Consider the following 22,911-nt stretch of genomic DNA (forward strand, 5'->3'; position numbering starts at 1 on the left):
TTTTGCCGAATCAGAGTCGATCGGGCGAATCAATACTATATAGTATCGCATTTGATTTTTCTTTGTTAACAGGGTATACAATGATCAAAGTCCATTTCAATACACCAGCGGAAGAAATTGTGTTGCATACATGGCATCTCTGTTTTGTCAATGCACCCCCCCTCAAAAAAAAAAAATTACAATCATAATCATAATCATAATTTATATATTTTCAATGAAATTGTTCATTACGTTATTGAAGAGAATCTCACTAGTCGCATACACCCAGCAGGCTATAGCAGTGGTGTATTGAGTAATTCATAAACAGTTTGCATAGTTCCGAAGACCGTCTTTTTCACGATTAGTCAGTCTCAATGCTGGCTCCCTGTTTATTATTTTTTTTGCCCGCAACGTATACCTACCACTTCTGGGGCCAAGCCCCCGGCCTGGCTACCATCTTCATGTATTATGACTAGCGACCCTTCGCTGAATTATGACTAGTGGTTTTTCTTTTTTCCTATCATGACTTTTGGACAGGTCAGTATGACTATAGTATCTGGACTCCGAGGATAGGAGATCCAGAGTAATTTTTTTCATCTATTTTCTGTCCGAACCGAGAGAGTGAAGCGAACGAATCCATTTACCTGTTTTCTTTTGAACTCTGTCTCTCTCTTCAATCCCTTTTTTCCAATCTGCATGCTCTTTCATTATTTGCCATGAAATTTTTCTTCTTTTTACATTGAAATTAAACAGTTGACAATTCGTTGTAATAGCTATGGCAAGAAAATCTACGTAATGTTTGAAAGGAGACGTTAGTTTCAACCAGTATTCGTTATAAAAACTAAACAAGAAAGTTCCATTTTCACTGTAGATATTTTGCACTAGCTACCCCTCTCCCCATCCCACGTATGAGAAAACAAAAATCGTGAAGTTGCCGTGACCAAGTGGTTATATCGCCTGACAAAAAACAAAAAAACATTCAGGATTCGAATCCTTGTCATTGCACCTACATGCTCTTCTCTTCTAATACACAAGAAAAAAACCCCAAAATTTTAGTGTACATATTATTGACACATAAAACTGGTGCACGAAATTTTTAGATAATAAACATATACAACATTTTATATTTCGCTTAATCTTTTTATTCTAACATGTCTACATGGTCTAAGCGGTGCATTTTTATTACCCCTAGCACAGCTACTATTAGCACGGCCGCTCGAGCGTTCAAGGAATTTCTACCTACCTGGCACCCTTTTACTACACTTGGGTGGAGAGAGACAAATGCAGATAAACGCCTTGCCAAAGGACGCGAGTACCGCGGTTTGATTCGAACCCGGACCTTTTGGTTCAAAGTCCAGAGACTTATCCACAACACCCTTTTGCGGGGTTTTTAATCAATGCATTGTATGATCGATTACAATCATATGAATAATCAATAAACTGTTGGTTGATTTATATTGTAACATGCACAATGGCTTGCATAATTAAAAATGAACAAATTTAATGAATACTATTATGAAACGAAATACTATTATTCAAGCACTCTCTTGAATCTATTGGAAAAAATACATAAGAGGATAAAAAAAATTCTCTATAAATAATTAACCTTTGAAAATACCTCATTATATCTTCATATTCAATAGTGCGCGGATATTCAAATCGGTGAAAAAGAAACTATAAATCTGATAATGAATTAATTTATAAAGAGATAATTTTGTGTGAATCTCTCTAAAATTTACAGGCCTACATCTTTATTTCGAACGTATAAATATCTTTTAACAAATAAAATTTCAGGATTATGATTAAGTTTTCTATATATATTTTTCTGCTCTCTGAGTTAGATTCTTCAACAACTTTCTTTTTTATTCATAGGCGTACGGCAAAATGAAATTGACCTTGACTTTTCAACAAATATTTATTCGACAAAAGAGCAATATTTCCATGACAACTGGCAACCATAAAAGTATCTCACTGATTATCAATGACATATATTTAAAACCAAAAAAATAAAAGGTTTTGAGTGATCGGTGTCATTTGAATGTCAGCACAAATTAATTATGAAGAGAAATGATTATGAAAGAAAGCGTTAATTATCGCAATTATTTTGTAATTATGATCATGATTATACCATAATTGAAATGCAAATTTTCTAAAATATTTCAAAAATGCACCACTGAAAGAAACCGTTTACAATAATTTTTTCAGTTTCATATGAAATTTGAAAATCAGAAAATTAGAGCCCTTGCATATTTAGGCTACGAATGCTTATTGCTAAAATTTCTTTGGTGAAATTATATATCGCATTTGTGATAAAAAAAAAATAACTAAAGTAAGGCCTACTTACTTTTTTGGAAAGTTGAAGATGAGTCGTTCCGTACCAAGATGCACTGTAAAATAGATGTGAGAAGATAAATTGAAAAAAAGGGTAAGAAAACTACATGATGCTCTCTCCAAGCGCCAAGCAAGATTAATTCAATACAATTGTAATTTACCGAGAGAATATTTTTCCTCACATTCGCCGGAGGGGTGCATTGTGCGTAACTTATAAAAAAGGTGGATTGCGAAAGAATATTGTTCGCCAGCAGTTGTCTGGTATATCCATACCTGTACCATTGTCTAAATAACGAACCAATGTCTGAATAACGAACCATGTAGAATATATAGCAGATCCAAAGATATATGCAACTTGTGCTGGTTAATACTGCTATGACAAAGTAAATCGATAAAGTAAGGAAAATAATATTAGTTTGGAATAGTTTCCCTTTTCAACTTAATGATTTTATTAACGCACATCAATGATTAAAATTTGATTTGAATTACCATCATATCCAGCCAAATATAACGATTGTAATTCAAGAGACTTGCATTTAATTTCAGTTTATTTAATAATCGATCTATAACATAAAAATCCAACCCCAGACATGAAGAATGATGAAAATCCTGGGGGAGGGGGGGTGGTGCTCGGGAAGATGGGTGCCTTATCTTAAACGAGATAGATACTAAAAATGTTATTGATTACTCCTTATCTAACCTCAACAGGGTCTTCAAATGAGACTATAGTCGTACGTTTTCTTGTTCTCATCCGTGTTATAAATGAATGCACACTTACAATACTGAACACATTCAGTTTCAGTTTTTTCAGTTTTTTATTTTTTCTCATTTCCAACAAAACAGTCGACAAAATCCATCATAAATACAGTTATAACAATTGAAATGTAATAAAGAAACATGTAACACAATATACATATATATATTCATCTAAATTATACATTTGAAACTTAATATGGATTATGGAATATTTGTGGCTGAAAATAACATGCTGGAAATGGAGAGGTCCACTGTGAAGATGTGCTTGTAAATCGTGGACCCCTCAAAACAAATTATTCATTAATATTAGATTACATATTAATTAAAATGATAGTGGCCAAAAGAGAGAATAAAAATGTGAAAAACAATAACATGATGCATGAAATGAGTAATGTACGAAGAATAACAATGGGAGAAGATGAGAAGAACATACCGCATGTGGACTAAAATAAGAAAATTTTAAAATGTATAACGAGTATGAAGCAAACGCGCAAAGAAAACGAATCAAAGTGTATATGCCTTGTTGAAAAGTGGTGACGAGTTCTTCGGATACCAACAATAATAACAATGACATGAATAATAGAGATAATAATAATGTTGATGATATTGATATTCACAATAATAGCAATCATGATAATAGTGATAATATTAAGAAAAGGGCAAACTAAGTACAACAGGGAGAGCTAGGTTTTATACGTAGCCAATAAAATGTCTTAAGTTTTCTTTTGAAGACTGCGAGTGAAGGGGAGTTTTTCAAATCTATACGCAAAGTATTCCAAAATTTAGGACCTTCAAAAATGAATGTATTTTGTGCTGAAAGTGTTTTTAGTAAAGGTAAATGAAATTCTTCAGACTGTCTTGTGGGATATTTATGAAGTTTGATTCTTTATAAACATGTCATGAAAAACTAAGGGAGGGCACCAAAATTGAATTTATACATAAATTCTCCAAGATGAAACAAGAAGAGATCGTTTACTTTGAGAATATTATGTTCAAGGAAAAGTGGATCTGAGTGGGCACGAACGGAGCATTGCAGATTATACGAATTACTTTTTTTTGTAACAATATAATTTTTTCTAACAGAGTTTGATGGGTGTTTCCCCAAAGCAAAAGCCCATAATTTAAGTAGGGTAAACCAAGAGAATAGTAAAGAATAAGCAAAGATCGTTGAGGAAGATGTGATTTTAGTCTGTTAATGATACCAATATTTCGAGAGATTGTTTTGCAAATATTTTCAATATGTAACTTCCAGGAGAGCTTTCTATCAACCAAAACACCTAAAAATTTTGTATGAGAAACCTGCTTAAGTGGGGTATTGTCAAACATAATTTGAGTCGGTAATGAAGCTAAGGAGTTACTGAATAATATGTAATTCGTCTTCAAAAGATTTAATGACAGTTTATTGGTTCTTATCCATTCTAAAACATTTCGCAACTCAGCATTGACGACATCAACAAGAACATTTGGATCTCTGTGTGAAAAAACAAGTTAGTATCATCTGCAAATAATATGAATGACAGTATATTGGATGATTTATGAAAATCATTTTTTATAAAGAATAAACAAGAAAAAGGGCCTAAAAGACTCCCTTGTGGAACACCACAAGTAATATTTCTAAAATCAGATTCTTGCTCATTTAAATAAACAAATTGTTTTCTGTTAGAGAGGTAACTGCTGATCCACTCCAAGGCCCTTCCACGGACACCGATATGATTGAGTTTATAAAGTAAAATGTCATGATTTATCGTATCAAAGACCTTGGAGAAGTCCAGGAATATACCAACTGTGTGAGAAGAAGAGTCAGTTAAATGGGCAACCTTTTCTACAAAAGTAATTAAAGCATGAACAGTACTATGTTTCTCCCTAAAACCAAATTGGAAGTTTGAAAAGATATTATTTTTCTTTAAGAAAGTTATCATTCGAGTGAACACTATTTTTTCTAAAAATTTTGGAAAAAGAAGACAGTAACGAGATTGGCCGATAGTTACCTACTTCAAGTGTGTCATCCTTCTGAAATAATGGTATGATTTTAGCAAGTTTCATAGAATTTGGAAATTCACCAATTTTCTTTTTAAATTTTATTCCATTCTTAGGACAAACGCATGGATTCAATAGCTTATCTCTAGGTTTGGCTTATTGTATTCACTGTAAGCAGATCGACAAGCATGATAATTCATGCAAAACCAAGGTTAAGAAAAAAAATCGATTTATGCTTGTTTCTCGACCAGAAATACCGTTTAGTTTTATCATCTGATATACATGATATATTAAATGAGGAAGTGAATCACAACCGTAGAGATGTATATATCTATATGATCACAACAGAAATATTATGGCACGATGCAAGTATGCTGGGTGCGGCCTTGCAGGGTACACGATTGTCTATGATAGGCTAGACATGTCACGTGACGTCTATAACCAATCAAAATCTGGTCTGGATGGAATTCCCCGTAATATTGTGTCACTACCATTTGTAACCCCTCTGAATGGATATATATATATATAGGATATGACGAATCACATTTTCAGCCAATCAACATCGTCTGACAGCATAACTGTAATGACGTATTGACACCCCCCCCCCCCCATGCAGAGCTGCTGCTCGCGCAGTGCGCATTGTAGTGCTTTACCATTTCAACGTGTCGCTTTCTCGAGAGAACATTGTACTGCTCAGTCATTATAATCATTATCTCAATCAGATTGATCATAGAGAAATATTTAGAGTTTTTCTTGTGATATAAAGATACAGTTGTAAATGGAGAGCTTGTAATAATCATATCCGGAGCACCGTTGAGGAAGATTTATGTTAAATCATACATCTTTTCACCCTTCAAAAATAGACGGGAAAAAGCGTTTCATCGATTTGGCGGAGTTTCGTTTGCAACGCTTTCTGCTATCGGTCCCAGAATATGATTTCACGGGGCAGCTTTACATTTCAGGTTTTCTGGCACGCTTGAGAATAACAACTACTATAGTCGTTGTATTGCGCATATGCCTAACAGTAATATTTTGGAAAATAAAGTTCGTCATATACGTAGCAAATTTCAAATTGATTTTGGATCGAGGAGGATGTTACATTGGAGTAGAAGGACCGATTTGAAATACTTTCATCTTTGTGATGATCAGATGGAGTGCAATGATTCCTCAACCAATTTGATATACGATGTGGGGTCTTATTCGATGCCACTTTGAAACATGCCGTTAGTTTGCCTGCTTTAGATTTAAAAACATATTTCTGTATATTCTTGGTCGCGTTTGATTAATCCTTGACAAAGGTGGATAGAATGTTGGTACATCTGTACATGATGGATGAATGATCAACTCAGTTTCGAACATGTGAGCAGAAACTGCAGGTGTATATTTTTTGTTAAAAATCAAAGTATAAAACATAAACTAATAGAATTAGGCCCATGTCACGTGTCCTGTTATATACGCACAATAAATCACGTGCTGCATATATATTTTTTTCTTGCGAACGAACGTGTGATCTGTATCAATACTTCTTTGAATTTCCTGTCTCTCCCTCTTTAGCTGTTCCTAGCATGAAAATAATTTATTATTGGTAGATAGTATCCTCCGATATAACTATAGGGCATACCATGCGATGTTTTTATTTTTGGACTGTAAATGTTGTCTAACTTTTTTCATTATTACACTTGTGGAAGACCAGGCCTATTGGCCGTAGGGCATCTGAAAACTATAATACAACCGTCATGAAATGGACCTCTCGACAAGCATTGCTCTCTTTATGATCATGTTCGTATTCCCTAAGTTAAAGAACTCATGAAACTCGAAAATGTCAATTACTGTGCAAGCCTACTCTTTGAAATTTTAATTTTATCATACTTTGAGTAATGGAGAATAGACTGGATTACATAATTATTTTTGACAAAATTCCTTACCATCCCCTCTTTCGGTCTTACACCACCCCCCTCCCTCCCGCTACAACCCCACCCTTATGGATTCATACCAACCAATAAATTAGGACTCTTAGCATTAACCCTTATTAAAATGGGAGGGGGGCAAATATATAGACCCTGACAAATTTCGTCACTACACCATCGCGTGATTTTTTTTTTACCGCTCCACTCGCGGACGTCTCTAAGTCTTGGGCATCTTTTGAGACCAAATTTCCGACGCCCGGGCACATCTATAAATGAATAATCTGAAAATGTAATTGTACATGTACAGTGTCATGAGAATGACCTATATATCTCGACAAAGTATACTCTCTTTATCACCGTAACCCATAAGTTATAGAACTCATGTAACTCGTTACTGTGCAAGCCTACTCTTTGAAATTTCAATTTATCTTACTTTGATTAGTAGAGAATTTGATAGACTGCATTACAAAATGGCGCCCAATAATTCATGGTTGCTAGGTCGGAGCGATAGATCATAGAGAAATCTTTCTAGTTTTCTTGTGAAATAAAGATACAGCTGTAATGGAGAGCCTGTAATAATTATCTTTGGAGCACCGTTGCGGAAGAGTTACGTTCAATCATACATCTTTTTATCCTTCAAAAATAGATGAAAAAAATCGTGATTTCTTGGAGTAGGGTTTGATTGCAACGCTTTCTGCGATCGGTCCATACTTTCATCTTTGTGATGATCAGATGTGTAATGATTCCTCAACCACATTGATTTACGGTGTGGGAACTTTCGGGGGAACCTATTCGATGTCACTTTGAAACATGCGGTTAGTTTTCCTGCTTTAGAATTTAGATTTAAAAATATATTTCTGTGTATTCTTGGTTGCGTTTGAATAATCATGGACATGTTAAGGTGGATGGAATGTTGGTACATCTGAACATGATGCATGGATTAATGATCAACTCAATTTCGGACATGTGAGTAGAAACTGCTTGTGTATAATTTGGATTAAAACTTATGATCTCTTCACAACATAAAATAACGGTAGAATGTCATAGTTTTCTGCTATGTACACACAGTAAATCGCGTGTTGTATTTTATTTTCCATTGTTTTCTTGTGAACGAAGTTATTATTTGCTTTACTGCTCATGTTCTTTAACTTTTAATTAGTGCACTTGTTGTAGAACGCCTAGCCATTAGCCATAGAACTAGATAAATAATCTGAAAATTGTAATTATGCAATCATCATGAAAAGGACCTATAATTATATATCAACAAGCTATGCTCTCTTTATGATCATTTTCGTATCCCCTTAGTTTAGTAGACCAAAAGCTTCGGTCTCTGTTTATTGGTTGTTCCCCTGATCTCCGTTGGCTCCACTTAATGATTACAGAGACCGAAGTTTTAAATCGATCTGTACAGGAACTCAATGGTCATATGTTTATGTATTAAGTTCGGATAAACCAGGGAAGTTGGAGTTGCACGAGCCGAAGTAAGTAATTGTTTTGTCCTTTTAAGCCCCCCCCCCCCCTGTTTTGGTTCATCTTAGGCCAAAACGGAATAACAATCTTTATTTTTGTCGAGTTTTTTTTATATATTTTTATAAAATAAAGACAAATTTCGATGAGCCCCGTCGGGGGGGATTTTGCATTATTAACCGCTCTAATGGCGACTGCACGATCGCGACCCGTCTGTGTACGAGGAGAAATATAAAATGATAATGTTTAAAAACTCCTCGAAACATAGAAACTATAACAAATCCGTCAATTTGCAAATACCGCCTTCAGAAGAAAAGACATCATGAGATACATTGAATAAAAGAATAGAGAGAAAAGGGAATGAAAAGTTTGAAAGTCGGAATGAGTGGAGAAAGAGACAGGGGGAGCTATAGATAGAGAAATACACTTTAATTATTTTGCCATCTCCTGTCCTTCTGCTTGCTGACAAACCGTTGTTAGATTATTACAATTTCAGAAGAAGGAGGAAGAGGAGGGGAAAAGACGCAGAAGACGAAGCAAAAGAAGAAGAAAAGGAGAAGAAGAAGAATTGAAAAAGAGGAAAGAAGACTAGAAGGGGAAGACGAAGTAAACCGTCATGAATATCTATAAGATCCCTTCACTGCCCGACCGTCATTATCTCCAGTTTAATCCCATCATCATCATTAGTGTCATCCCAACATCATTTTCATCACAACCATTCTTATCTCTGTTATCTTTAATGATCTACATTTTTCACCTCAATCATCTTTAGCATCATTATTGTAATCATCATCACCATCACCACCTCATCATCATCACCATCACCACCATCACCATCACCACCATCATTATCATCCTCTTAACTATCATCAACTGTTACATCATTATCATCATCACTATCACCATCATCTTCAAAATCATCACCATCACCACCCTCATCATCATCATCTTAGCAATCATCACTTTCACCATCATAATCATCATCGTCATCATCATCATCATGCACATTTCTGGTTGTCAGCCACGATTGCAGCTCGACTATGTTGATATACAAACAATATTAAACGACAGCTGTCAGGACATTCAGCATTATAATACAACATAATATTTCTTCACAATTTAACATGAAATACAAAGAGGATTGAATTAATCACAACTTTATGTTTATTGATCACTAACTGAAAACATTATTTCATTGTTATCATTTCAGTCATTGTTATAAAATATTATTTCATTTCAGGCATTGTTATTCAAAACAATTTCATTTCAGTCGTTTTTATATAATATCAGTCGCGACACACCAATGAGGGACAATAACCATGCTCCCACCAAATTAAGCCTAAATCAATTTCACTTAATTTCATTTTATTTTAATGTTTTTTATTTCCACAATAAGAGCACAAATAATTGTAGCATCTATCAAAGTAATTATTTGAAACTCCACTTTGAATTGCATATGAAATGTAACAATTCAATGCACATACCAAAGAAGTTGAATAATAAGAATAATCATGTTTTTATTGGGAAGGAAAACTGGCCCCTCTCCCCTCACAAATCATGTGAATCACAATCATATCAATTGGTATCACATCAATCGAACACCGGCGAAAATCCGTGGGGGGGGGTAAATTTTAATTTATTTAAATATCAATGAATTGACTAATAAAGGAACAAATATCTACTAATTTTTCCAAAAAAGAAATCTCGAAAATTGAGGTTTATATCATTCTCTGGACATAATGTCACATGCACACATAAACATGGATTTGTATTTCTCTACGCTAACGTTTGCTAAAATTGGCTCCCCCATCCCCAAAAACACACACACACACCACAGAGAAGAAGACAAGGGGGGGGGGCAAATAGAAAAATAAGCGCTGTATACTTACAATTTCAGACATTATATCGTCATCCTGTGTGTCAAACCCCGAAGTTTCGGGAGCAGTGTCTAGTCCCGCTCCGGTGTTTCTTTCGTCCTGAGGCTGTACACCCACGTTCAAGACCTCCTTTTCTTCCTTTAAAAGTGTGGGGGAATTACAAAATAAATGATGAGATGGAGAGAAAACTATTTCATAGTGAGAAAATGTCAGAATTTACTTTATTTTCCTTTTCCCGTCTATGGCACGCCTATATACGAAAAGGTGAAATGAGAAAAGTGATAGCATTTATGAATAGGGTCTATATTGAGTTGATCACTTCTGACAGCTTTTTTTTATTTTCATTTTTTTGCTGATAAATGCAAAGCTGGTATATAACCTATTACATAGGGAACATGTTACTTCGAAATTAATCAGGCACAGTGGCTGACCTTTAGCATGTTTAGACGACAGAGGACTCTTGGGTATTTTGTTTTTCGAATTGGTAGAACGGGGTTTCGAACTCACAACTTTACGATCTTCTAACCACTAGACCACACGACCCGTCAATCTCGTGACAAAATTTAGCACCAAGAGGATTTATACTTATTAAGGTTTGCATACGAGGAGTGAATGACTTAAAATGAATATGGAATTGAAAATTCGATAAGTTTATTGTGTGCAGTACTTGTCTGATTAGTTGAGTTGGTCAAAGTCTTAGAACGGCACATAGAGGGCAGCATTCACATTTATCAATTTTGTACTTCAAGTTTTACTTGCATCCGTAGCTTTATTCATATTGCTTGATTTGCTCAAATTTGCATCATTATACTATATGAAATCATTTATTTAAACAATATTTTGAAAAATATCACAGTGAATTTTACCGTTTTTATTGATCTACTCACCTTGGTTTTCAACACGATTTCTACTTCATTTTCATCAATGGAGCAGGAGAATTTGGTCTGGCGAGTTGAATAAATTTCAAGACGAAAACCTTGGACCTGTATCGATATCTTACAAAATAAAAACAAAGGAAAAAACTAAAACTAAAAATATAAGGACTGATAAAATACAAACTGATAGAGACCATGAAAACAAAAGCAAATGAACATCATTTTTGTCTCACCTGCGAAGCAGAGTGAGACTATAGGCGCCGCTTGTCCGACGGCGGCGGCGACGGCGGCGGCGGCGGCGTCAACATCAAATCTTAACCTGAGGTTAAGTTTTTGAAATGACATCATAACTTAGAAAGTATATGGACCTAGTTCATGAATCTTGGCCATAAGGTTAATCAAGTATTACTAAACATCCTATTAAAGTTTCATGTCACATGACCAAGGTCAAAGGTCATTTAGGGTCAATGAACTTAGACCATGTTGGAGGAATCAACATTGAAATCTTAACCTGAGGTTAAGTTTTTGAAATGTCATCATAACTTAGAAAATATATGGACCTAGTTCATGAAACTTGGACATAAGGTTAATCAAGTATCACTGAATATCCTGCATGAGTTTCACGTCACATGACCAAGGTCAAAGGTCATTTAGGGTCAATGAACTTTGGCCGAATTGGGGATATCTGTTGAATTCCCATCATAACTTTGAAAGTTTATGGATCTGATTCATGAAACTTGGACATAATAGTAATCAAGCATCACTGAATATTTTGTGCAAGTTTCAGGTCTCATGATTAAGGTCAAAAGTCATTTAGGGTCAATGAACTTTGGCCAAATCGGGGGTATCTGTTGAATTACCATCATAACTTTGAAAGTTTATTAGTCTAGTTCATTAAACTTGGACATATGAGTAATCAAATATCACTGAACATCCTGTGCGCGTTTCAGGTCACATGACCAAGGTCAAAGGTCAATGAACTTTGGCCGAATTGGGTGTATCAGTTGAATTACCATCAAAACTTTGAAAGTTTATGGATCTGATTCATGAAACTTGTACATAAGAGTAATCAAGTATCACTGAACATCCTGTGCGAGTTTCAGGTCACATGATCAAGGTCAAAGGTCATGTAAGGTCAATGAACTTTGGCCATGTTGGGGTTTTTTGTTGAATAATCATCATCTCTCTGTAAGTTCATTGGTCTAGTTCATAAAAAGTGGACATAAGAGTAACCATGTATCACTGAACATCTTGTGCGAGTTAGAGTAGTATTCAAAGTCAGCACTGCTGCTATAATGAACCGCGTGATGCAGGTGAGACGGCCAGAGGCATTTCACTTGTTAGTGAATTACTACCAAATTCGATTTCAGCTTATGAAATATATCTCCAAATCAGTATGCCCAAAATAATAATGCCCAAATGCCCAAAATAATAATGATCAAGAATTCAGAAGTGTTACAGGTAAGACCTTGTTATTTTTAACTTATCTAAATTTTAAAGGCCCTCTCACACCATTCCGTGCAAGCCTTGCGATTGCCCGCAACTCACCTGCAACAAATATAATAATAAAGGATATTTATATTGCGCACATTTTCACCTTGTTCGTGTTGTTAGGTGCTCAAGGCGCTCCAATATAACCCGGCTAAGCTATGCGTTCATAGCGCAGACAGCTTCTTAAGGAATTACTTCCTACCGGTACCCATTTACCTCACCTGGGTTGAGTGCAGCACATTGTGGATCAGTTTGTTGCTGAAGGAAATTACGCCATGGCTGGGATTCGTACCCACGACCCTCTGTTTCAAAGTCCGAAGACTAATCAACTGGGCCACAACGCTCCACAATACCAATACTTTATATCACTGATTTATACCCTCTCATTGCTTGATTAAAGGGGAAGTTCACCCTGACAAAAAGTTTATTGTAAAAATAGCAGAAAAAATAATAAAAAATATTTCCGAAGGTTTGAGAAAAATTCATCAAATAATTAAAAAGTTATTAGAATTTCAATTATTTGATTTGTGACGTCATATGCGAGCAGCATTCCTACATAGCGAATAGTAAAAAATCAATGAAATGTCATTTTCTCAGAAAATTGAAAATGGTTTTTACTGCAACTTTTGTATATCAATAGACAAATCATTTCACACCCGATCATGAAAAGAAAACAAAATTAAGTCATCAGGAACCATACAAAACTAGAAAATCATAATTTTATATTACATAACACATGGGGCAGCTGCTCGTTTATGACGTCACAAATCCAAAATTTTGAACTCTTATAACTTTCTTACTATTTAACGGATTTTCCTCAAACCTTCACCAATATTTTTTACTATTTTTTCTGCTATTTTTACAACAAAGTTTTCTTCAGGGTGAACTTCCTCTTTAAACAGTACTATTTTCTCACCTTATTTTCGGCGCTGTCTCTGTCACTTGGGTATGTTTCACAATGCTGAGTTGCCATTTCTTTAGATACTCGTTCTAGAAGCAAAAATATATTGCAAAATGATACGCTTAAAATGACCAGTTAGTAGGGTCAGCTGGGTCCAACTGTCATTCTAGTCGTATTCTAACATTTCTTGTCGTATTTTACTTGGATTGAGTTATTTCTGACTATAATAATGTAAGAAATGTGACTATCAGTGATTGCCATATCAGTTGCACCCATCTGACTTCTGGTCTAGTCAATTTGACTGAAGAGTGATGAGGTGACATAATTATCTTTGCATGAAATGGAGAAAAAAAAATTCCTTCAACAGTGTTCAATGAGGTTCTTTATTCTCAGGCTCCAAAATAAATACATGATAAAATATCAAGTGAATCGTAAAAATACCTTTCTGCCATATAATCATGATCTGTCCTTACAAATTTATTCTCTTTCTTCTCACCACATCATAGCTTAATTTCTACTAAACTTCTTTTTGTTTAGTTATGAGCCAGTATAATATTTTCATACCAGTCTCATTTTTTCTTGCCGAATTATCTCTACTCTAATCTTTCTTAATTTACATCGGGGGGGGGGGGGGGGCACTTACATTGATCAGATGTATTGTGCAATGATTCATCACCCATATTTGTGATTTACTACGGTGTGGGGACTTATTCGATGTCACATTTTAGTTTGCCTGCTTTAGATTCCCGGGGGGGGCACCTACATTGACGAGTGGATACCATGCGCGATCCAAAAAACACGTAAAAAGGGTGTCTTTTTCAAGATAGGGCACGTTACGTACGTAACGTAATGAGGGTGTCAAAAACACTAAAATAATGAAAACAGTGTATTTATTTTGATATGATAGCTACGTGTTTGGGGTCAAATTTGCGAGGGTATAAAAAACAATACTAAAATGTTTTATAAAGGATGTACTTTTTGCCCAAAGAGTCGATACTACGTAGGCATATTTAGAGTATGATATTCACGAGGTCATTGAGGTGTGGGAGGTGGGGCCGTATTCACCCAATGATGTAGGTAGAGGTAAAGCCGACGGCCGACGTCCGTGATAAAACTGTACTTGTTTAGGGGTCCTTTCTGGGAATACTTGCCAATAGTATTGTTTTGTTTCCAATACTTGTTAAGGGGAGGGTTTCCCCGAGGGTTTCACACGCCAATACTTCTTAAGGGGTGCATTATCAGAATATGGAAAATACGTGTTAAGGATGTTTTCCGATACCCCATGGTGGCTCATGGTATATCCACTCGTCATTTGTGGAAGCGGCCCTTCCGTGATTTACATTAAAAAAAAAGATAAACCAAATGTTAGTTACAAATTCCATTCATATCCCGTGATTTAACTTTTATCTTTTGCCGAATCAGAGTCGATCGGGCGAATCAATACTAAATAGTATCGCCTTTGATTTTTCTTTGTTAACAGGGTATACAATGATCAAAGTCCATTTCAATACACGGAAGAAATTGTGCTGCATACAACGCATCTCTGTAATACATGCTGTATATACATGTATCATAATCATAACGGGAGCATTTCCGCTGCAAGCAAAGTGTTGATAAAATATAATGGACAATTTCCTCATGTATTGGAGTCATCATACATTGGAATAAAGTCAATATGAAGGTAATATGATGTGTTTTGTTTTAGTAGACATTTTATAGAATATTATCAAACGATTTCGCCTTCATCTATCTGGTTATGTTGATAATAAAATGGTTACATTCAGTCGTCTTTCCTGTACAATCTCATTGTGATTTGCATGGTAATAATTTTCATGGCACTGTACATAAACTGGGACGTCATAAACCAATCCAACAAATTCATTGGCTTGACTGACTGAATGAAGGGCAGGAAATGTTTTTTTCAATACATCCCCCCCTCAAAACAAAAATTATTATAATCAATATATATATATATATATATATAATAATATAATCAATATATATATATATGTATATATATATATATATATATATATATATATATATATATATATATATATATATATATATAAATAATAGCTCCGTTCCTATATTACATGAAAATGTTTATTACGTTATTGAAGAGAATCTCACTAGTCGATACACCCAGCAGGCTATAGCAGTGGTGCATTGAGTAACACATTTTTTTTTTGGGGGGGCAGGACATGACGTATGAGGCAAAATCTCTCTCATCCTAAAAAAAAAAAAACAACAACTGTGAGAGGGCGAAGCGAGAGAGAATAAACCGTTGACACTTTTTAATACAAATATCAAAGTTTGTGATGTTTGTGATAGAGTTTGAGATAAAATACAGAAGATGGCCCCCTTTGGTTCCCTTCCTTTCCATTTCTCCCTTTTTCCCCTTCGTCGTGTATTTTTTTTTGGGAGGGGGAGAGTCCAAGGCCCGACGCCCCTCATAATGAACGGAAGTCGGTTATTCTAAACACTTCTTTTAATTGTTAAAAACTACAAAGTGTTTTGTATAAAACTTAAACAAGTTTTTATTTTTACTCTGTGTACTAAAGTCACTCTATGTTGAGACAAAAGAAAATATCTTCATGCACGACTAGCAAGTTTATGATTAGCAGACCGTTGTTTGATATTCTTTTTTTTTATTGAGCGAAGCAGACCACCGTTCTTACGCTCAAATTACTATTCCAATGCATAAAACATTTCTCTTCACGAAAAAATGATCACCGTTTCAAAAAGTTTTATTTTTTTCGTCGCCTCTTCGTTCCAAAGAGCGGCGACGCGTCGCCTTTTCTGCATGTACTAGTATGTGAATTCGCTTCGCACGCATCGAAGTCCGTATTCGATCTACAGATAAAAGTACAATAATTATAGAGATATGTGGTAAAATCTATGATTATACTGGAAGGTTGGGTGTGCTTTATCTTTTTTTATTTATCTATTTATTATATAATAAAAAAAAATATGATTCACCCCTACCATGCCTATTCGCACTAAGCGCGCCAGATTCAGTCGGTCAGCATTGTACATCGTTATTTTTACAGACTAAGGCCATCGTTGTCACCAAATCACAATCTGTTTGCATAGTTCCGAAGACAGTCTTTTTTTTAACGATTAGTCAGTCACAATGCCCCACGTTTGATTAAAAAAATATATATTTTTGTCCGTAACGCATACCTAAGACTACCTAAGTCCACGCTCATGCGTACTCTTATTTAGAAGACGAAAGTCATGAATATTCATATTATAGAATGGATGAGAAAATCCCCGCAATCTGATTGGTTGAGAGCTATGCAAGACTTTTTACTGGGCTGCACGACAAAACGATATCCACTGTAAACAAGCTATCGCCCGAAAAGGTCATTGTGATGTCATCGCGCATGTACTTAAAGACAGCACGTTAGCCATTCTCTGATTGGTCAATTAAGGAAGTCCGATAGTGTGCGTGTAATACCAAGGAGCTTCTAACACATGGAGGAACAACGCATCTTGTTCTTTTGATTGGACTCTGATGCCGCGATCGTTATCAGCAGGAAAAGTAATCTGGCGAAATCCCTTTTCAAATCTCCCGCGGCGGTACTGCCGCTCGTAAAACTTGCGGAAGCGATACCGCGCAATGCATTATGGGACTGCGAATTCCGTAAACAAACATGGATGCGGCATTTACTAGAAAATCTTGTTTACGTCAAAATTTTGAATTTTCGATCAAGGCAGAATGAATCAAATAAAGGATGCAAAATGATCTGTAAGTACAAATCTGGTACCGTAATTGTCATTGGGATTAAAACTGCCCGCATACTTGTTAGTTGAGAAGTCCAGACATACGATCTAATGTTAGATCTACTGCCCTGAGCCTGAGCTGTGAACAGCCAAATTAATTCTCCACTGCACTGCAGGCCCAGGCAGCTGCAAGCGCTGGCCCCCGGCGCGGCCCGGGCATACACACAGCTAAATTGGAGGTCGGAGGCTGCCTCAAGATCTTGTCAATGCAAAGCTGTATTTGGCATTTTGGGTATAATAATGCCTTTGTGCCAACATATTATGCAGTTAAGCCCATATTTATGTTGTCCAGGGTTATCAAAGTGTCTGCATTACATTTTGGAATTTTCATGCATCTGGTGCTGGTAAATAAATCATGCGTCCGGTAAAAAAAATCATGCGTCCGGTAAATTTTTTCATGCGTCCGGTGAATTCAATTTACCGGACGCATGAAATTATCATGCATCCGGTAAATCATTAACTTTTGTATTTTATTCAATAAATTTTTTCCATTCTATAAAACAGATGATGCATGGGTTTCTTTCGTGGGTCAGTGGAACTGTGTGCACGCGGTAACTTTGGCATTATGGTCTAAACCATGCCAAAGTTACCTTGTGCACACAGTTCCTACTGACCCACTCTAACCCATGCATCATTTGTATATTGATGTCTGGAACTGCGGTGGTAAAAAATATTGCCCCCCCCCCCGCGCTGGCTACCCTTTCCATGGGTATTAGGCTAGCGATAATTCGTTAAATTAATGACTAGCGATTTTTTTTCCTGTAATGACTCGTGGTCATTTTGACTAACTGGTAGAATCCGAGGATAGGTGAGGCTCCAAAGTATTATTGGTCAATCCATTTTCTGTCCGAAGTGCACAACTGAGGGAGTTCTTTCCTTCCGTCTATCTCTACAACTATCTCTTCTCTTTCTTCCACTCTGCTTTTCATTTGCCCATCATTTTTTTTTCTCATGACATTCACTCAGAATTGGTAACCATTCTATTTCTACAGGGCTCTTTCGTAAAGCAGGCCTATAGGCACTGAAAGACCTCACCTGTTTTGAAATAAAACTGAATAAGTTTCAAACGGTGCACGTATTTTATAATAATATGTAACATTTATCATATTCATAATGTTAATACAATGTTTATAAAGCACTGCATACTATTACCCCTTGCCTAAGCACAGCACGGCTACTTTAAAAGGTTACTCGAGCATTCAATGAATTTCTTCCTACCTGGTAACCATTCACTACACCTGGGTGGAGAGTTGCAAATATGATAAACGCTTGACAAAGAACGAGAGTACCGTGGTAAGATTTGAACCTGGGACCTTTTGGTTAAAAATCCAGAGATTTAACCACTGATCCATCTTCCCTCCCCCTTTTTTTTCAGTTTTTTTTTTAAAACAAGTACACACCTAGTTACCAAAAATGCATACAGCATTTCCATTTATTTGAAAGCAGGATAAAAGAGCATTGTAGATTGAATGCCTTGTTCACGGGCATAGATGCCGCGGCTGGGGATCGAACTCCGGACTTTCCATGTATAGCCAGGCGCCTTAGACCACTCGGCCTTGGCACATCTACTTTCTTTGGGTATTAATCGATGTATTGCATGATCGATTATAACCATATAAATAATTACCTATCTTTATCATGTTTATAAACAGTGTTGGTTGATTTATATTGTAACATGCACCATAGGTCGTATGACTTCAAAATGAATGAATTTAATGAATGCTATTCCACACGAAATACTTTACTGTAATCACTCTCTTGAATCTTAAAAAATACCGAAGAGGATATAAAGATTCCACTTTATCCATAAATAATCGACCCTTGAAAATACCTCATTATATTTTCATATACAATCATGTACAATAGTGCGCTAATAATTAGTGATGTAAATAAACTCTAAATACATGTATGAGATGAATTAATTTATAAAGGGGATAATTTTGTGTGAATCTCTCAAACATTTATTGCATACTTATATCTGTTTCACACGTATAAATGTATTTTAACAAATTAAATTTATGATCATGGTTAAGTTTTTTTATTTTTTAGTTGAATCACTGAGATCAATTCCTCGATATCTTTCTATTTTTTATAAGCGAACGGAAACTTGAAATGTTTGCAATTTTCAGCAAACATTTCTTCTACAAACGTGAAATATTTCCTTGGCAACTGATAATCGTGATATCTCACTGATAATATATGATACATATAGATGAGGGGAGCGTAAATTTTCATTTCATTAAGAAACTAAATGTGTAACATCACAGTACCTAAATATGTAATAGTTTTGGGGCTCACTTGCTTATTCTTCAATCATAAGTGGGTCAAATTTGAACTTTTGAGTTTAAAGGGTACCTAATTAAGCTAATTAGTATAATTAATTGACGTAAAACATGAAATTAACATGATTGAAATTGTGACTGTCTGATGTATAGGAAATGAGGAGAGATGAAATACAGTTGTGGGTTACACCTTGAATAAAATTTAGAAGAGCTCTGCATAAATTTCAAAAAGAAAAGCACAAACTAATTAGAGGCTTCAGAGATAAATCAATCTATTGTTTTAATAATTATGACCTCATGGTTTCAATATTGACAGCGTAGACTGATAGTGATAACTTTGTGTCAGAATCTTCAGATTACTCTGGTAACATAATAGATATAAATACACCTTTTATGCAATTTTAATTAATGAAAACTTGTTTGTTGCAATAAAGTCCTCATCTGATTCTATTTACTATTTTCTTAATGTTACATCACACTGCTTCTATAAATCAGTAAATGACACATACATGTATTTGGCTGGCACAAAAGTGTTCAGAGAATATTTTTCCAAATTATACAAAAAAACTAAACAAAAAAGTACTTGAGAATGAAACTGGTACAAAGATTAAACTAAACAGAGGCAAATGTACCCATAGAAATTATGTTCTGTGCATTGACATTCAATTGACCCAGTACCAAGTGACCATGTCCTGCAGAATGTTGAGCAAGAGGGTTTATTTAAAATATAACACTCTAAAATAACATACTGTAATCAAAGTATTTTTGCCAGGTGTCTGGATTTATTTATAACTTGTCAGTTGTTTTTGTTGACACTAATTTTAAATAATTTAAGCAGTAATGAGAACTTTTCATTGTGCATTCACATTTTCCCTATATTTACATGTATATGTTAAACCTGACTCTCAGTTGTCAACCTGTGGTCCACCGGTCTTTGAGCCAAGAGGTGACAAATCCCACAATTTGAGTCAAATGAAATCATTTTTTATTCATAATAACCACAGTAAATATATTATAATATACTGGTTAGTGTTTGCAAGTGTATTTATGCAACTAAAGGCAATACTAATTAATATTTTAGGGGTAAATCAAGCATTGATACATATTTACCCGCAAAAATTGTGATGTGAAATTTGGTCTTAAAAGATGATTGCGCCCAGTTATTTTGGTAGAGTTATCCCCAACAAGTTATATATCACTGGAAAGGTCTCACTCTAAAGAGTTGAAATATGCATGTTATTTCCCTATAGGGTGTAAAGTTTATCTGATACTCGGATTTATTGGGAAGTATGTTTTTTTCACAGTTTTCCACATATTTTGACCTCTAACTTTTTATGACATTATCCTATGCCTTTTCTGATTGCATTTTTGAATTCCTCAGACAATTTCCTTTCAGAATATATATACTTTTATGGGTAAAGGGTGTCTAACATAAGAAAAAAATACAATTGTATAAAATGGTGCGATTTTCGAGAAAAAATTGAGTTGTAACGGAAATGGGCCCAACTCAAAACGCATGGCCAGATAGCTATTAAAGGGGAATCCAACCCAAATGAAACCTTGTTTTTATAAGAAAAAGAAAAATCAGACAAGTTGATAAGTGAAAGTTTGAACAATATTGGACAAATAAAAAGTAAGTTATGAATTTTTTAAAGTTGTAAATATTAGTAATCACTATACCCATGCAGACTTCAAATTGGCCACTTATGTGATGTCATAGTGATGTAAGGCAAGGACTACTCATCCATGTACTCCAATACATATTATGGCTAAAATGTCATTTTTCCCAAAAGTTTTATTTCAAATTATTAAAGTAAAAAAAGGTAAGACGTACTTACTAAAAGATGAACGCAGCTTCTCCTGCCAGAGACTTTGCTCAAATGAAATAATTTAGGTGGACTAAGATTCGCAACGAAAGAAATATAAATTATATGACTTTATCACATTCGGTAACAGAAGTGATGGTACATGAATTATTTGCACACTCATTAATCTCTTACTTGGAACTAAGATTTGCAACGGAAGAAAAATAATTATATGACATTATCACATTCGGTAGCAGAAGTGAGGGTACATGAACTATTCGCACTCTTCTTAGTCTTTTTCTTGGTGGCAATGTTTGTATATATACTGTACCCATAATAAAATGCAGCCTGTGCTGGTTAATATTTTTCTGTCAAAGTAAATGGAATATTTCTAAAAGACATATTTATTTTGACTAATTTTGCCTTAATGACTAAAACAGTTTAATAAAATCAGATTATTAATTTGAAATTGATTTGGTTTACCTAGTATATCCCGTCAACTAAGACGATGTAGTTCCAGAAGCTTGCGATTTGGTTGCAGATTGATTTATAATCGATCTATGGCACAAAATCCAAACCAAGGCAGGGAGAATTTAATATAAAGATCGGGAGGGGGTCAGGGGTGGATGTTTGCCTTAAATATATAAATATTTAAAATGTGTCCTGGTCTAATCTTAACACGGTCTGGAATAGAGACTACACTAGCACTATGAGTTGTGGCGTGCGCCTGTAATCCAAGCTGTGGGGAAGTTACAAATTGATGCAGAGGTTCGAGGTTCGAGCCCTGGTCACGTCTTTCGGATGGTGACGTTAAAGGTCGGTCCCAGACGTAAATAATCATATCTGATTGATACACGTCTGACAAAACTCAAATACACACACACACACACACATTGATTGGCGCAAATATTGATTGTTTGGCGCAAATATTCACTACTGAATGACACGCGCCGTATAAGCTAAAACAACAACAACAACATTGATGCATAATTAAATGCTAAACACATACTGGAGCCCTGTAACATTACGCTAAGCAAGTGATTCTAGAGCTGGTTTCTGCAATAATTTGCATTGCTTGTTGTGTATGACCAATTGTAACATAATGCTCACAATCAAGTGCAGATCCTTTATGTTACCGCGCCTTGGCCACATTTCTATGATTTTTTTCCTATCATAATCTTTTTCATAGTTTATACATACTTGATCTGATGAATTGTGAAAAGTGTGATGACAGTTTTAGATAAAGTAAAGAAAACAAAATGCACGGCCCTAAAACAGAGCAGGAACTTGATTTTCATCCCAGTTTTAATATTTGTTTGTTTGAAAATGGAAATATTACGTGTACATTATCGATTTTATAGGTCTACACAAATTAAATCGAACTTATGGTGATAGGACTTTAGAACTCAGAAAACGTGTTTGAATTTTGTTAAGCTTTACTATGATTTCCATACATTTCCCTGTTAATTAATCC

General features: G+C 35.1%; 1 protein-coding gene across 4 annotated transcripts in view; it reads right to left on the reverse strand.

Moving 5' to 3' along the window:
• The window catches only part of LOC121428592, a 48,593-nt gene that overhangs the window by 7,630 nt on the left and 18,052 nt on the right, over positions 1 to 22,911 (reverse strand). For 3 of the 4 annotated variants that reach the window (XR_005971812.1, XM_041625343.1, XM_041625344.1), the window contains exons 2-5: positions 13,577 to 13,650; positions 11,182 to 11,289; positions 10,307 to 10,432; positions 2,324 to 2,366 (exon numbers count right to left, since the gene is read on the reverse strand). Coding sequence is in view for 3 of the 4 variants with exons in the window: in XM_041625343.1 (XP_041481277.1) it covers positions 2,324 to 2,366; positions 10,307 to 10,432; positions 11,182 to 11,289; positions 13,577 to 13,633 (334 nt within the window). In the remaining variant the exon portion in view is untranslated. Of the gene's footprint in view, positions 1 to 2,323; positions 2,367 to 10,306; positions 10,433 to 11,180; positions 11,290 to 13,576; positions 13,651 to 22,911 lie in introns of those variants that run through there. The other variant, XM_041625342.1, reaches the window with a different exon arrangement.

This window comes from Lytechinus variegatus, chromosome 15 (genome assembly GCF_018143015.1).
Source record: "Lytechinus variegatus isolate NC3 chromosome 15, Lvar_3.0, whole genome shotgun sequence".
Lineage (NCBI taxonomy): Eukaryota > Metazoa > Echinodermata > Echinoidea > Temnopleuroida > Toxopneustidae > Lytechinus > Lytechinus variegatus.